General features: G+C 44.2%; 1 protein-coding gene across 2 annotated transcripts in view; it reads right to left on the bottom strand.

Moving 5' to 3' along the window:
• Positions 1–14888, bottom strand: part of ARID3B (AT-rich interaction domain 3B) — a 56380-nt gene extending 41492 nt beyond the window's left edge. The window contains exons 1-2 of one of the 2 annotated variants that reach the window (XM_007446678.1): positions 14765–14888; positions 11526–12172 (exon numbers count right to left, since the gene is read on the bottom strand). In XM_007446678.1, the coding sequence (XP_007446740.1) occupies positions 11526–12095 (570 nt within the window). In that variant the 5' untranslated portion in view covers positions 12096–12172; positions 14765–14888. The remainder of the gene's footprint in view (positions 1–11525; positions 12173–14764) is intronic. The other variant, XM_007446677.1, reaches the window with a different exon arrangement.
• Positions 14889–16008: the final 1120 nt, after the last annotated feature.

Raw genomic sequence — 16008 nt, 5'->3', positions numbered from 1 at the left:
ATTACAATAGTGGTCAAGGGACTTCCCTGGTGGTCCAATGGTTAAGAGTCCGCCATCCAGTGCAGGGGACATGGGTTTGATCCCTGGTCAGGGAACTAGGATCCCACATGCTGTGGGACAACTAAGCCCACAGGGTGCAACTACTGAGCCCATGCACTCGGAGCCCGCACACACCACAACTAGAGAGAGGCCTGCGTGCCACAACGAAGAGCCCGTGTGCCGTAACTAAGACCCAACACAGCCAAATAAATAAATATTTTTTAAAAAGAAAAAAAAAAGGAATAGTGGTCAAGGAAAAATAGCAGCCAAGAAAAAAAAATGACACAAATCAGGTTGAAGGAGCAGATCAAGGCCCAAGTGGGGTAAATAAAAAAATGTTCAAACCCAGAACACTAGTACAAGTGCAAAATAGCAGAGTCAGTAAAAATTTTAAAGCCACGAAAGAGGAAAAAAAGATTCACAACAGTGACAATTAAACTGATAATAGACTTCTCAACAGCAAAAATAGTTGCTAGGAGACAAATGGGATCATATCCTCAAAGCGTTAAGATGAATAATGGTCAATCTAGAATCTAAAGCTATGAACAATCATACAAGAATAAGGGCAAGATAAAGAAAGACATACATTTATTTTATTTTTATTTTTTATTAATTTTATTTATTTATTTATTGGCTGCATTGGGTCTTTGTTGCTGCTCAAGAGCTTTCTCCAGTTGTGGCGAGCAGGGGCTACCCTTCCTTGTGGTGCGCGGGCTTCTCATTGCAGTGGCTTCTGCTGTTGTGGAGCACAGGCTCTAGGCACATGGGCTTCAGTAATTGCGGCACGTGGGCTCAGGAGTTGTGGCTCGCAGGCTCTAGAGCACAGGCTCAATAGTTGTGGCACATGCCCTAAGTTGCTCCGTGCTATGTGGGATCTTCCCGGACAAGGGATTGAACCTGTGTCCCCTGCACTGGCAAGCAGATTCTTAACCATTGCACCACCAGGGAAGTCCCAAGAAAGACATACATTTAAAAAAATTTTTTCAGGCATACCAAGACTGAGTTTACTATATACAAATCTCTGCTAAAAGAGTTACTAAGAAAGGAAGACTGAACCCAAAGGGAAAGAATGGGATATAAGAAGTAATGGTGAAGAAAAAGATGGATAAACTTGTTGGGAAGTTTAAATAACTACTGACTGGTAGGGGAAAAAAAAACCCTAATTTGGGGGTGGGGGTAAAACAAATTGGAATATTGGATGATGGAAGTGGAGAGGCAGAAGCTACATTAGAATTTCTGAGATCCTAATATTGTTTAAAAATAGTGTAGGGGACTTCCGCGGTGGTCCAGTGGTTAAAACTCCACACTCCCAATGCAGGGGGCCTGGGTTTGATCCCTGGTCAGGGAACTGGATCCTACGTGCCGCAACTAAAGATTCCACATGCCATAATGAAGATCCCACACACAGCAACAAAGAATCCGAGTGCCACAATTAAGACCCCGTGCAGCCAAATAAATAAATAAATTAATTAATTAATAAAAAAGAAAGCAGTGTAAAAAGTCAGTAATGAAAGTCTAAATCTAATCAACAAAAGAATAGAAACAGAAAGCATAACTTCTAAGCCAGTAAAGGAGAAAAAGACAGCGGTTAAGAATCTGCCTGCCAATGCAGGGGACACAGGTTCGAGCCCTGGTTCGGGAGGACCCCACATGCTGTGGAACAACTAAGCCTGCTGCACCACAACAACTCAGCCTGCCCTCTAGAGTCTGCGAGCCACAACTACTGAGCCTGCGTGCCACAACTACTGAAGCCCGTGCACCTAGAGCCTGTGCTCCGCAACAAGAGAAGCCACCACAGTGTGAAGCCTGTGTACCACAAAGAAGAGCAGCCCCCGCTCACCCCAACTAGAGAAAGCCTGCGCACAGCAACGAAGACCTGACACAGCCAAAAATAAATAAATTCATTAATTTTTTAAAAAAAGAAAAGAATATTCAATCAAACGAACAAAAGACAGGAAAGGAGAAAACAAGAAGCAAAGAAAAACTATGGTTAAACTGGAAATTCAAAGTTAGAGGGCAGAAATAGGTCCAAATGTATCACCAGTTCTAATAACTACATGGATTAAATTAACCTAATAAAAAAGATTATAGGTCTTTCGTATGTGGTCTCAATATATAAAGACTGTAATGTACAAGGAAAAAATGCACTAATACTAATCAAAAGAAAGCCAGTCATGGGCTTCCCTGGTGGCGCAGTGGTTGAGAGTCTGCCTGCCAATGCAGGGGACACGGGTTCGTGCCCCAGTCTGGGAAGATCCCACATGCCGCGGAGCGGCTGGGCCCGTGAGCCATGGCCGCTGAGCCTGAGCGTCCGGAAACTGTGCTCCGCAACGGGAGAGGCCACAACAGTGAGAGGCCTGCATACCGCCAAAAAAAAAAAGAAAGCCAGTCTTACACCGGAATATTTTAATTCACCTCTTTCTGAAAGTGATCACACGAACTTAGTAAGGATAAGGAAGATCTGAATAACACAATTAAAAAGCTTGATCCAACATACAGATATACAACCCCACCTCTATTAAATACAGAATATACATTCGTTCCAAGCACATATGGAGAATTTATAGAAACTGATCATACACAAGGCCAACACAAAGGATATCACAACAAATTCCAGAAAACTGATAACGCACCAGTTCTCTAACAACGATGGTTAGAGCTTAATTATAAGCTATAATATTTTTTAAAAAGATAAAACCCACGTATTCGAAAACTAAAAAATACTTTGAACAACTCATGGGTTAAAGAATCAATCACAACTGAAATTTTGAAACGTTTAGTACTAACCAATGGAAGCACTGCATATCAAAACTTGTGGGATACAGCAAAAGAGCAACTTTGAGAGAAATCTGCAGCTTCAAACGCATTTGTTAAGTAAAAAGAATTTCAGATGTGTTAAACATACAACTAAATAGGCTTAAAAACAGGACAGACACACAGAGTACAAGTAAAACTTAGGAAATCTAAATAAGATCAGTGGATCATATCAATGTCAATATCTAGGCTGTCACAGTATACTACAGTTTTATGAAATGTTACCATTGGGGGAAACTGGACAAAGTGTACAGGAATCTCTCTAAATTATTTCTTAGAACTGCACGTGAATATACAATTATCTCAATGAAAATTCAATTTAAACAAAATGACCAAAATCCCCAACACTAACACCGCGACATGCTGGCAAGGATGTGGAGTAACAGGAACTCTCATTCATTGTTGGTAGGAATGCAAAATGGTACAGCCACTCTGGAAGACAGTTTGGCAGTTTCTTATAAAACTAAACATACTCTTTGAATACAAGCCAGAAGTCATGTTCCTTGTTATTTACACAAATGGGTTCAAAACTTATGTCTAACAAAAACCTGTACACAGATGTTTATGGTAGCTTTATTCATACATGCCAAAACTTAGAAGCAACCAAAATGTCCTTCAGTAGCTGAATGGATAAACAGACTGTGGCACATCCAGACAATGGAATATTATTTGGTGCTAAAAAGAAATGAGCTATCAAGCCATGAAAAGACATGGAGGAAACTGAAATGCATATTACTAAGTGAAAGAAGCCAATCTGAAAAGGTTGGTATGAATAGCTGGAGCACAGACGATTTTTAGGGCAACCAAACTGCTCTGTATGTTACTATAATGGTAGATTCATGTCATTATACATTTGTCAAAACCCACAGAATGAACACCAAGAGTGGAACCCAATGTAAACTATGGACTTTGGGTGATAATGATGGTTCAGTGTTGGCTCATCGACTATAACAAATGCAGCACTCTGGTGCAGATTTTGATAGGGGGGAGGTAGTGCATGCGTGAGGGCAGAGAGTATATGGGAAATCACTGTAGTTTCTGCTCAATTTTGCTGTGACCTAAAACTGCTCTTAAAAAAAAAAAGCATTTTTTTAAAGAAATGAAATGGTGCTCTTCATATAAAAAGGAAACAACAATCAGGGCAAATTAAAAGAAAGCAGAGGAAACAAATATTTATGCAGCGCCTATTATCTGACATTATTCTGCTGGGTGCTGGGACACAATGATAAGCAAAACAGACAAGGTCCCCATCCTCTTAGAGCTTACCGTCTATTACAGGACTCATATCAAACAAATAAACCACACAAAGTATAATGTTCAGTGACAACATATACAGGCATACCTCATTTTATTGTGCTTTGCTTTACTGCGCTTTGCAGGTACTCCATTATTTTTAGAAACTGAAGGTTTGTGATAACCCTGCGTTGAGCACACCGATTTTTAAAATTTTTATCTTTATTGGAGTATACTTGCTTTACAATGTTGTGTTAGTTTCTGCTGTACAACAAAGTGAATCAGCTCTAAGAATACATACATCCCCACATCCCCTCCCTCTTGAGCCTCCCTCCCACCCTCCTTGTCCCACCCCTCTAGGTCACAAAGCACCGAGCCGACCTCCCTGGAGCACACCTATTGGTGCTATTTTTCCAGTAGCATCTGCTCACTTTCATGTCCCTGTGTCACATTTTGGTAATTCTCGAAATATTTCAAACTTTTTCATTATCATTATATTTTTTATGGTGATCTGTGATCAGTGATCTTTGATGTTACTATCACAAAAAGATTACAATTTGCTGAAGGCTCAGATAATGGTTAGTATGCTTTATCAATAAAGCATTTTTTAATTAAGGTATGCACACTGTTTTTCTAGATATAATGCTATTGCACACTTACTAGACTACAGTATAATGTAAACATAACTTTTATATGCACTGGGAAACCAAAAAATTCACGTGACTTACTTTATTGTGATATACACAACCGAATCCACCATATCTCCAAGGTATGCCTGTAACATGACCTACACTAAAGGTGAAGACAGTGCCTTTGAGAAAGTGATGTTTAAGGTGAAAACGGAAGCTGGGGTAGAGCCTGAAGGAGTGTTTTAGGCAGAACGACTAGCATTGCAAAGGCCAGGGTGACTGGAGTACAGTGACAGGTCAGGATACTGGCAAAAATAAGGCTGGAGAAGCAGGCAGGGATCAGATTATGCAGATTTGGGGTTTTACAATTAGAGCAACTGATGACAAACTTCGAGGGCATTAAAGTAGTGACATAATCTGATTTGGTTTTTAGAAGATCACTCTAGCTGCTGTGTGGAGAATGAGAATGGAGGAGGGAAGACACAGAAACTTGTTGATAGTTACAACAGTAGGTAAGAAGCGTGGATCAAGTAGGTGATGGTGGAGAAGAGAAGTGGCAGGATTCTAGATATTTAGATGGGAGAACTGATAAGAATTGGTGATGAACTGGACATTACCAGATGGAGTGACAGAGTAGGAGGTATACAAAGATAGTCAGCTCTAAGGTTTCTGATATGAATGACCAAGTGGGTAGAAATGCCCTTTACAGAGAAGGAAAATAGAGGAAATAATTGCGTGGGAGTAGGTTGGAAATTAAGAGTTACGTGTATTAAACGTGAGGCGCCAGTAAAACATCTAAGTAAAACATCCCAAGAAGGTAGTTGGGAATATATCCATTGAACTCAGAATGGAAACATGGGCTCAAACAATGCACATTGAGTCAGTGGCTAGTGGACAGTACTTAAAGCCATGAAAGTAAAAGAAATTGCCCAGGGAAAGCATATAAAGAAGAGGGTTTAAAACTGAGCCCTGGGGAACTTGGAGTTCTAGAGGTTAGACAGAAGAAGAGAAAGAGGTTAAAGAAAATAAGCCAATGGAGAGGCTACAGAAAGGAAGAAAAGGAAATGTTTCAAGGAGAGGAGTCTACTGAATTCAATACTGCAGAGAAATCAAATGAGGTGAGAGCAGGCGGGGCTTGGAAACACGGTGATCACTAGGAGGCCTTACCAAGAGGAACTTCAGGGATATGGAAGAGAGAGAGGCCAGACTGAAGTGTGTTGAGGGTGAGTAGAAGGTGACAAAGTGGAGGCACAGAGTGCAAACGACTTCCGAGAGGCTCTGTTGTGGTAAGTGCATGGATAGTCAGGACTACAGAACATGTTGGAAAGAGATGTGCAGTCAAGGGAAAGTTTTTAAAAAGTGATTTCTCGGGAATTTCCTGGCAGTCCAGTGGTTAGGACTCCACACTTTCACTGCAGAAGGTCCGGGTTTGATCCCTGGTCAGGGAACTAAGATCCCACAAGCCAAGTATCGTGGCCAAAAAAAAAAAATTAAAATTAAAAAAATAAAAAGTGACTTCTCATTTCCTGGTAGCAATCAAATCAGGCAGAATTACTGATTGAAAGGAGACTTTTTTTTTAATTTGGGGATAGTAGAACATGTGTTAGTGTGGAATAAACTTCAGAAGAGAGTCCCAAGAGTCAGGGAAATGGGTTCACTGATGAAGCAGGCCCCTGAAAATTAGGAGGGGATGGGATCTGGGACACACATGGAGGGATTAGTCTTTGCTAAGAAAGATAAAGACCCAAGTTAAGTCCCTAATCATGTATTTATAAGAATTCAACATAAACAAAGCTTACTTCTACCTAAAGGAGAAATATCCCTATTTTAATATGGAAAGAAGCAGCTTCAAGAATGCAATGGCTTTAACTCACATAATCCTGAAATGCTTCAGAGAACCCTAGAATACTAGAGTTTGGTCACAATTCTAGAAAATTTGAAAAGGAGTTGCTTTAGAGCACTAAGATTTATGGAACATCTTACCCTACAAAGATAGTAAAAATTGAAAAATTACAGCTTCAAAAAGTATTTAGGTGCTAATGACAATTCAACCTAATCTTTGCCTAATGGTATAAATTTTACAAAGATCTTTCACACTCATTTTCTTCTTCCATCTTTGTAATATCTTTAAAATTGCTCCCTGAGGATGGCAAGAGAGGATTATCATCTTCTGGGAGAGATGTATGCATGGGTTCAGAAAGGTAGGGTAGGACATCTGTGCCAAGCACTATAGCAAGCAAGTGGTGGAGTTAGGATCTAAATCCACATCTTTTGGCTCCAGAACCAATGCTGACTTAATAATTACATCTTTTACTACATACCAAGTTTGCTGAGTATTTATGCCTTGACCTTTTGGGGGTAAAGTCTAGAAGGGCGACCGAGCACTCTCACAAATCACCACTGACATCTTAGATATCATAGAACACCAGGCTGAAGAACCACTGACAGAGCCAAATAAGAGAGTGCAAGTTCTAGGTCCCAATCCTCCCCCAAGTGATGGACAGTCTCCTCACCCAGATGATGACAGAAGACACAAACTCAACACGGATACTGAAAACAGAAGTGAAGAAAACTCAAGGTTGCCAAACACTTCAGTTACCAGGACCAAAACACAAAGGAAGAGTCTAGGGCAGTGTCTGAAAGCACAGCATATGTTCTCGTTCTAATTACACAGTCTAAAGCAGGGTTTCTCAACCTTGGCGCTATTGACATTTGGGGGCCAGATAATTCTTTGTGTGGGGGACTGTCCTGTGCATTGCAGGACGTTTAGTAGTATCCCTGGCCTCCACCCACGCGATGTCAGCAGCACAGCTCCACCTGCCCCAGTCATGACAACTAAACATATCTCTTGACTTTGCCAAACATCCCTTGGGAGAAGGAGGAGCTGGGGAGATCACCTCTAATTGAGAAACACTGATCTAGATGGATTCCACTATGAATATCGGAGCTAAGGCCATGCAAAGTAGACCTACAAAGAAAGTGGAGAAAGCTCATGATCTTATTTATTTTCAGGTTAACAGTCTGCACAATCTTTACTAAAAGCATCAAATGTTCCAAAGACATGCAGTACGTACCCAGAAAAGTAGGCCTAGCCCAAGAGACCACACCTCACTACTTAGAGGAACTCTTGGTAATGGATTCTGGAGACCAAGCAGTCAGTCAACCTTCCTCCTTCTCACACTCAGTAATCCAAGAGACTGCCAACATATACAGAAAATCAGACACACTCTCTGGCTCTCATATGCCCATTAAGCCATCATTCATCTTCCTTCCTATCCTATGGGAAGAAGTCTATGCCCTTCTGGAAAACTGGCTCCATTAATGGGCTCAAGACAGACAAAGCCTGCACTGCCTGAACTGCTCTCTTTCCAGGACAGAAGACCAGCCCTAACAGGCCAGCAACACCCCTAGCTGTTTGTATGTTGACAGGCTTCTACTGATCTCCCTTGAGAGAAGGGACACTCAGCTCTCTGTTGTCTTGTTTTACAATTATTTACTCTGCCCATCGAAATCTGATGGGTTTTAGAAGCTTGGCTCAATGGCATTATCCATCTTCCCATCGCTCTGGTGTCAGAGGATGCCACAACTCTTTCTAACAATCCAGGCCTTGAGAAGCAAATTACTTTCTAAGAGTTTCTTCAAGGAGAAAACATGAAATAATTTTGACTTTATATGTTATAAGAATGTGATTTCAGAAACAAAAGATAATCTGTGGGGCTTCCCTGGTGGCACAGTGGTTGAGAGTCCGTCTGCCAACGCAGGGGACGCACGTTCGTGACCCGGTCCGGGAAGATCCCACGTGCCGTGGAGTGGCTGGGCCCGTGAGCCATGGCCGCTGGGCCTGCGCGTCCGGAGCCTGTGCTCCGCAATGGGAGAGGCCACAGCAGTGAAAGGGCCGCGTCACGCAAAAAAAAAAAAAAAAAATCTGTGGAGCCCTTAAGCGTTCCAAATTTTGCTTTGCAGTTGGCAGATGCCTGCTGCGGCCCCCACACCAGCCCCAAATCTTGTAAATACTTTTGAGTATTTCTGTTGATTTACCAAGCTATGTTAGCTATGCTGTAGACAAAATCAACTTTATCTTGGTGTATGAATATCTGAAACAAAACTCTGTTTTAAAATATCTGCAGCATAGCTCAGACTGGACAGTTGGGCTTTAACTGAGTCAGGACAGAGTAAAATTGTTGCAACCCAAGACTCAATCCCCCTTGAGTTCCCACACTGCCTCTGCTAAACCTAGCTGGTGAGCTCTTCAAGGGAGAAGCATATGCCTTAGCCCCTGGAGCAGAGGCCTAGCCTAAAGAAGCCTCTATAAAAGTTTGTTATGTAAAAGAACAAAATGGACACCGTCACCCATTAATAAGATCTTTTTCCGCTCTCTGGAAGTTAAATGCATAAGAAACGAAAGACTCTGAATAATTTTTAAGAAAAACTAGTCTCACAGTTTGTAGTAGTTTCTAAAGGCTCTCCGTTAGGATATATATATTTTTTTAGTCCCCCTTCCAAAGCACAACTAAAACATTTTAAAAATCCCCAAGCACATTATTTACCACTGTTAGGAGAAGGATTAGATAAAGGAGGAGGGCACAGACCAAATCAATCTTGAAAAATTAAATTCAAAAGGAGAAAAGAAGGTACACATCTAAGGTTTAAAGTCATCGTTACCCAGTGACCCCCTAACCCAGCTCTTGATCTCCAAATCCAGGGGGAGGGTAAATTTAGGGTGCGAGATTAGGCCTCAGCTACGCTGGCATTTAAAAACATTCTGGCAGGTGCTCTGCCAAGCAGTCTATAATTAGTGAGTATGCCTCGGAAACTTAAAATGAACTCAAAGGGTTTCAGAAGCCAAAAGCCAGCCTCCCAAGCACTGAGCTGTGTAGCCACGGGGCAGATGCTGTCTAGAACCAGTGTTGGGTGCCTGCATGGCGCACACGTGTGTGCACACACACGCCACTTCTGCAGAGTGTCTTTTTTCAAAGCTCTAATGGCTTGACCTCAACACCTGCTGCACTTCCTGAAGACAGACAGGCTCTGGAGCTCCACTTGTTCCTCGCACGAGGCTGTACTTTCTAGGAACGACCGCACACACGCAGAGGCTGGCCAGCTGCCAAGGCAGGGGCAGCCCAGCCACCTCGGGCCTGAACTTTCCCAGTGCTGTCAGGGCGGGATCCCACTAGGAGCTGACTCAGCGGCCAGCATGGAACTCTGCCAACCACACAGCAGTGCGGGGGCTGCCGGCAAGTCACAGATGTTTTGCTAAACCAAAGCAATCAGCCGGGAGGCGGGTCTGGGCTGGCGGCCAGGCTGCTGCTGTCGGGGAAGCTGGCATTCTCTGATCCTAGTCCGAGCTCTGCCACTACCTCCCTGGTGATCTGAGGGAGAACCTCTGTGCATCTCAGCATCTCCCTTGCTTCTGAGCATGTCTGTGTGGATGCAGCAGAGGATGGCACTGTTTGCACGAAAGAGCACCTGGAGCACTACTACCCACCACATGCTGGTTCTGTTAATCCTAACAACATCCTTGGAAGTAGGCTTCGTTATCTTGATTTCACAGAGGGCTCAAAGGAATTGAGCCCTACCAAAGGATCACAAGGGTAATAGATGGAAGAGATGGGATTTGAACCCCACTTTGCTGGCTCTGGGATCTACTACAAACACTGCTACTGTGAAACTCAGATCAACTGCATAGGCAGGGCGCCTTGATAGAAAGATGCTGAGTTTTCAGTTTGCAAAGGACCTTTCTCATATGACTTCTTGGATGCCCTGTGTAAACCCACAGCCCTTCACAACTAATTTCTAAACAGCACCACTGGACCACATGGAGTGTATGTGCTTATGGGGAGTACCCAAATATTACCGGCTTTATTATGAACTCCCTGCGTAATCACCAACAAGTCACTTAGCTTGGAAGAACTGATCATCAGTCCCATTCTTTAGGTGAAGAAAAGTGGCATGGCAAGTCAGAAACACAAGAAGAATTAGAAGGCAAAGAGCACAGATTCCTTAGGCTCTACCCCCTAGAATAATTCATTAGGACCCTGGAATCTATATTTTTAAAAACTCCCTAGATGACTCTGATGCTCTGCCATGTTTGGGAATCACTGAAGCTTGCCTTGGCTCAAAAGGGAATTGTGAGGGATTCCCTGGAGGTCTAGGCGTCCACACTTTCACTGCCATGGCCTGGGTTCAATCCCTGGTCAGGGAACTAAGATCCTGCAAGCGGCACAGCACAGCAAAAAAAAAAGTAAAAAAATAGAAAGGGAATTGTGAGGTCTACCCTGCCCTGTTTCAAAGGAGGTGATATAAGGATGAAATGAAATCATGTCTAAAGGCTCTTTGCTGGAAAATATACACAATGCAAAAGGTTCTCATCAGTTATGTTTAGGAGCAAAACAACAAAACTGACCTTAAAAAGCATGATCCTGGGTTAGCCTGGAGCTAAGACACTGTGTTAGGCAAGACTGTTCTCTTATCAAACTACTACTAGAAAAACTGAAATTAGAGCCACACATCTCATTTTTAGATATCCCTCATAACACTGTTGCAACCTCATTCTTCCTTTAAAGAAAAAAGACTGTAGTTAGTCTTTCATATTAAACTTGGAACAATCTATATTAGGAGTAACGTACACATTACACTGCTCTCATCAAGAAAACAACTATGAGGAAAAAACTCAGTCTATTCACGTCTAGGCTGCTGGTCACTGAAGTAGGCTGAGAAGGCACAGACTGGCACAGATCCTGGCAGTCCAGTACCTCTCTCTGGCTAGCCTTTAGGGAGAACAAATAATGCCCCCATACCAGAAAGACTGACCTGCTTGAGCTGCTCATCCGGATTCCAGCCCGGCTGCCCTGCTGTGGAGACTGAAGCTGAGGCCTTAGGAGCATCTTTGGTATGGTCTTCTTTAGCTTGCTGTCCATGTGGTGGGAGCCCTGGCGCTGGAAGCAGACCAGATACGGGTGCGGCTCTGGGGTCTTGGCGAGCCACCTTCTGCACGTGAAAATATTTTGAAGCAGCCTGGGTCTCTTTCTCAGCCACCTCTGCAACTTCATCATCCCCATCCTCATCTTCCAAACCTCCTTCCTCTTCCTCAGGCTCTGAGTTCACCTTGCTCCGTTCAAACACTCGGGCCACTGCTGGGGCTGGTGGAACTCTGGCTAAGGGACCCAGGGCAGGGCTGCCAGAAGGCCTCCCAGGTGTGGCAGAAAGGTGAGTCTGCTGTGTGACCAGCTTCTGGGCATACAAGAACGGGGTTTCTCTCATCTGCTGACCCTGCTTCTCTCTGGCATCCATCTGCAGAGGAGCCAGGTGTGGTGGCTGTGGCGGCGGCGGTGGCTGCTGCTGTGGCGGCTGCTGCTTCTGCTGAGGCTGCAGTGGCTCCATCACTGCCTCAAGCTTCACCCACCGATTGGCATGGCTCTGAACCTGGGCACAGCCCGGCAGGCACACTGGGTGTAAACCTCTAAGTGATTAATAGAAACCACAAAGAAGGAGAAAAGAAAAAGGGAAAAAAAACCAACAATGTAAAGCAGGTATAAAAAGGTTTTCTTTTCTCCAGTAAAGGGTATGAGTTCTGAGCATTAAACATATGCCCGTAAACCTGAGTTTTAAGATGAGTAAGTGGTGGGAGTTTGAGGTGGGGGTAGGGCAGGGTAGGGGGTGGTGGGAGTTGGGTAAGGAAAAGTATGCAGAAGAGGAACAGGATTTAAGAGGAGAAATACAGGATGAATCTCAGCTGCGGTGGACTACTGTGCGTTTAAAACGAAGTAAATCCAGATGACATTGAGTCTGCAAACATCTGTGTTCTGATCTCTCTTCCTCAACATTATCAAACATTAATCTGTTTATCACTGAAAAAGCAACTGGGTTTACACTGTACAGAGGTTGCGAGTATGAAAACCATAATTAAAAAAAAGGGAAAGAAGGGCCTGCCTACAAGAAAGAGAATATTGCTTAGGTTCCCAGCCCCATCAGAGAAAGGTATTACCATCTAAGCAAGACACAGAGCTATCAGGCAGACGGCAAGATTTCTCTCATAGAAAAGCAGAACCTAGCAAACTGCTCTTAGGTTTAAACTTTTAAAATTTCCCAGATCAAACTGCCAAGCCCGCTTTTTGAGTGGGCTGAGCCAATGCTAACCAGACATTATAGCCTCAAAAAGAATCCAATTTCAACAACATGAGAGAAAGAAACACGAAAGGAGGCAAGAGTTTCAAATTGCAATGGGCACTCAAAAAACAAACAGGGGGGAATTCCTCTGGAGATTTTTAAGGTAATTAATTGGAAACAGGTATCAATACTGTGTAAACGAGGCAAAGCTTCTTTTTTATAAACAGCCTAGTAAATCTCTTCACATCCCCTTTCTTTCTGATTCACTTCTATGACATTCTATGACGAATACAAAAAGAAAAGGCTTTCAGGCCAAAAGTATTCTGGGGGCAGGTTTATCAGCATTCTTACCAATCAGTCTCCAAACACACACCCCTTTCACACCCTCTCCTCCTCTAACCAACCCCCCTTCCCTTCCTCCTTTCCAGGTCCCCATCCCCAGCAAACCTCACTTGAGTTATGCTTCCTCAGCAAGTCTCCATAACTGAATGGATTACTATGCATGGGCAAATTTTAGGTTAACAGGACTTGCAACATGGCGTACAATGTTGCCATCACATGAAAGAAGAAGCTGCACTGCACAGGTTGGGACTTGATATTTGCGTTGTTCCACTGTTTTAGGACTAGGTAGAAAGATTTAAAAAAAAAAAAACCCAAAACTTAAATATCTAGGTATCTTCAAAAATTCATGGGGAAGTAATCACACTCCTAGCAATAAAAACTGTTTGGATTTAGGCATTTTTTAAAAACTGGGTTAGAGAAAAAAGGTACGACTTTTAAAGTTAGGCAAAAAAGTAGAAATTTTAAAATTCTCATTTTCTGTTTAATCTTAGAAGCACTGCTTTTGTCTTTTGCATTCTGTGAAAGATTCAAATTCCAATTTGCCTCTTACTCCCTTTACTTCCTCTCTTGGCACTTTAGAAAGTGTGAGTTATGCCAGAAGCAACACTTTCATTCTGCTATAGCCCTTTTTATAGTGTAACAAAGCATGAAAAGATTTACACCCACATTAAATCCAGTTGCCAAAAGTGTTCATTTAAAATAAAAACAATTTGCATCAAAGAAAAGTAAACCAAAGAATAAAGAAAATAATTCGGTGGTCATTTTAATTCTCCTTACAACATTATAACATCAATCAATCATAAGCGGGACAATTTTTCATGCAAGTCCTGCCAGTCATTGAACAACTGCTTCTCATCTTGTGGCACCATCTTCTCTGTATGCTGTCCCCAGCAGAGGGGGTGGTGTCTCACAGCCTCTTTAGTTAAGACTGAGATGACTCAGTTCTACAACTCGATACACACACCCTCCCGCAAAGAGCCTATCTTTCCCCTGTCCCTAAGCAGCTAGTTGATCCAAACAACAATACCACCTGCCTACTTTTAGAAAACTTGAGTCTCAGAAATCTAAACCACTCCATCCTTTCACACGGCTCCCTCCCCCATTTCCCCTAAAGTTCCCGAACCTCTAAGCCCGGCGCAACGGACTCCTTGCAGCTTTGAAGCCGGCCTCGCCCACCATTCCCTCTACCTTCGCTGCCGGATCCCTCTGGCCTCAGTCCCCTTTAAGCCCCCACACCTCCACCCCCCGCCATTCTTTATACCCCCACAACCCAACTCTATCACTTTTACCTCTACTGAGCCCTCCCAGCCAATCCGCCGGCTCTTCTTAGATTGTCCCAACCCCACCTATTCTAGCCCTCTCAGTTCCCAGGGGCCCCTCACTCTTCCCATCCCTTTATCTCATATCACCCTAATGGGCGAGGGCGCCTCCGGGCTCCTCCCAGCGCTCTCACTTTTCCTCCTTGGCCCCCGTGCTCCACTGGCCCGCGTCTTCACGTCTTCCCCTACACACCTGCCTCTCCTCCTACTACGCCGTCCCCTCCACCTGCCACAGCCCTCGCTCCCGCCAAGGCTGAGGGAGCTGGGTACCGCGCGGCTTACCTGTACGGGGCGCTCCGGGTCCGCCAGCGGTAGAAGAGGCAGCCACTCAGGCCCCGGCGCGGCAGCTGCGTTTCGGACTTCTCCGCAGCCGGGGGCCACAGCCGGGGCGGGGCCCACACCGGAAGCGGCGCCGCGGGGCCGGGTTGCCGGCCCGGGGAGGGAAGGGGGCGGGGTCACACGGTATGGGGCGGGGCCTGAGGCCGGAAACGGCCAAAAAGGGAACGAGGGGCGGGGTCGGGCGGAAGTGACTTCTAGGGAAAGCCCCGCCCAACTGAGTCGTGGGCGGAAGTGAGTAGAAGCTGGCGGAAGCTTCCGCCAATGGGGAAGCGCAGACATGGAGGAGTTCCGGTGTGAGTACTTCCGCGGGGAGTTGAAAAGAGCCGGTCTGCTTACACTCTTTTCTGAGTGTTTTCTAGTTGTGGAGGTTGGTGTAGCGTGGGCGGGCGGTAGGTTGGGAGGAAGGTAAATAAAGGACAAGGAGTGTCAGGGTTTTCTGCTGCTTCGGTCGCCTCCCCAACCTCCTACCTTCAAGCCGATCTTCCTCTGAGATTCCCGCTTCCAGATCAGCTTTTCTCTGTTCTCTGAGGATGCTGCGTCCCCTGGAGCTCCCTCACATGGGTTAGTATTCTCGCTTCCCAGGTTCCAAAAGTGGGAGCAAGGTGCCATATACTGTCACCTCTTATAAAAACCCTTGCTTCTCTGTCGCTTACTTGTAAGACTTTGCCGCCCATTTAACCGCCTCTGTAGAGATGATCTGCTAATATGTGCATCCAGGTCCTTGTCTTACTTTCTCTTCTCTAACCATCTTCCATCTTGATAAATTCAGGGTCACTGTGGACAACTCATTTAACATGCAGGCCTCATCCCTTACATCAGCCTCCCAATCCCAGTCAAAAACCTGGACCTTGTCACTAGAAACCCTATCTTGTTATGAATCAGTAGTTCGAACATCCCTCTGTCCAACTACAGCCTGATAACCTTTAGCTTGACTGCTTAAGAACTTCACCATAACTGTCTTTTTTACTTTATCAGAACCTCCAATCTGTTGAAAGCTTCTACTTAATTCTCATTCTTCAGTTCCCTCCTTATCCACCTTAGATTCAATGGTATATCATTACAATCCCCCTCTTACTTACTCTTAAGCCTGCCCCAACACTCCTCTTTTCCCCAACTAAGTCCTCCACCCCGGGTGGACTAACATGCTTCTCAATGCCTGTACCTTGTCATAGTAAATTGTCCTGCTG

Source organism: Lipotes vexillifer, unplaced genomic scaffold (assembly GCF_000442215.2).
Source record: "Lipotes vexillifer unplaced genomic scaffold, Lipotes_vexillifer_v1.1 scaffold242, whole genome shotgun sequence".
NCBI classification, from domain to species: domain Eukaryota; kingdom Metazoa; phylum Chordata; class Mammalia; order Artiodactyla; family Lipotidae; genus Lipotes; species Lipotes vexillifer.
This window is presented reverse-complemented; position numbering and strand designations above follow the sequence as displayed.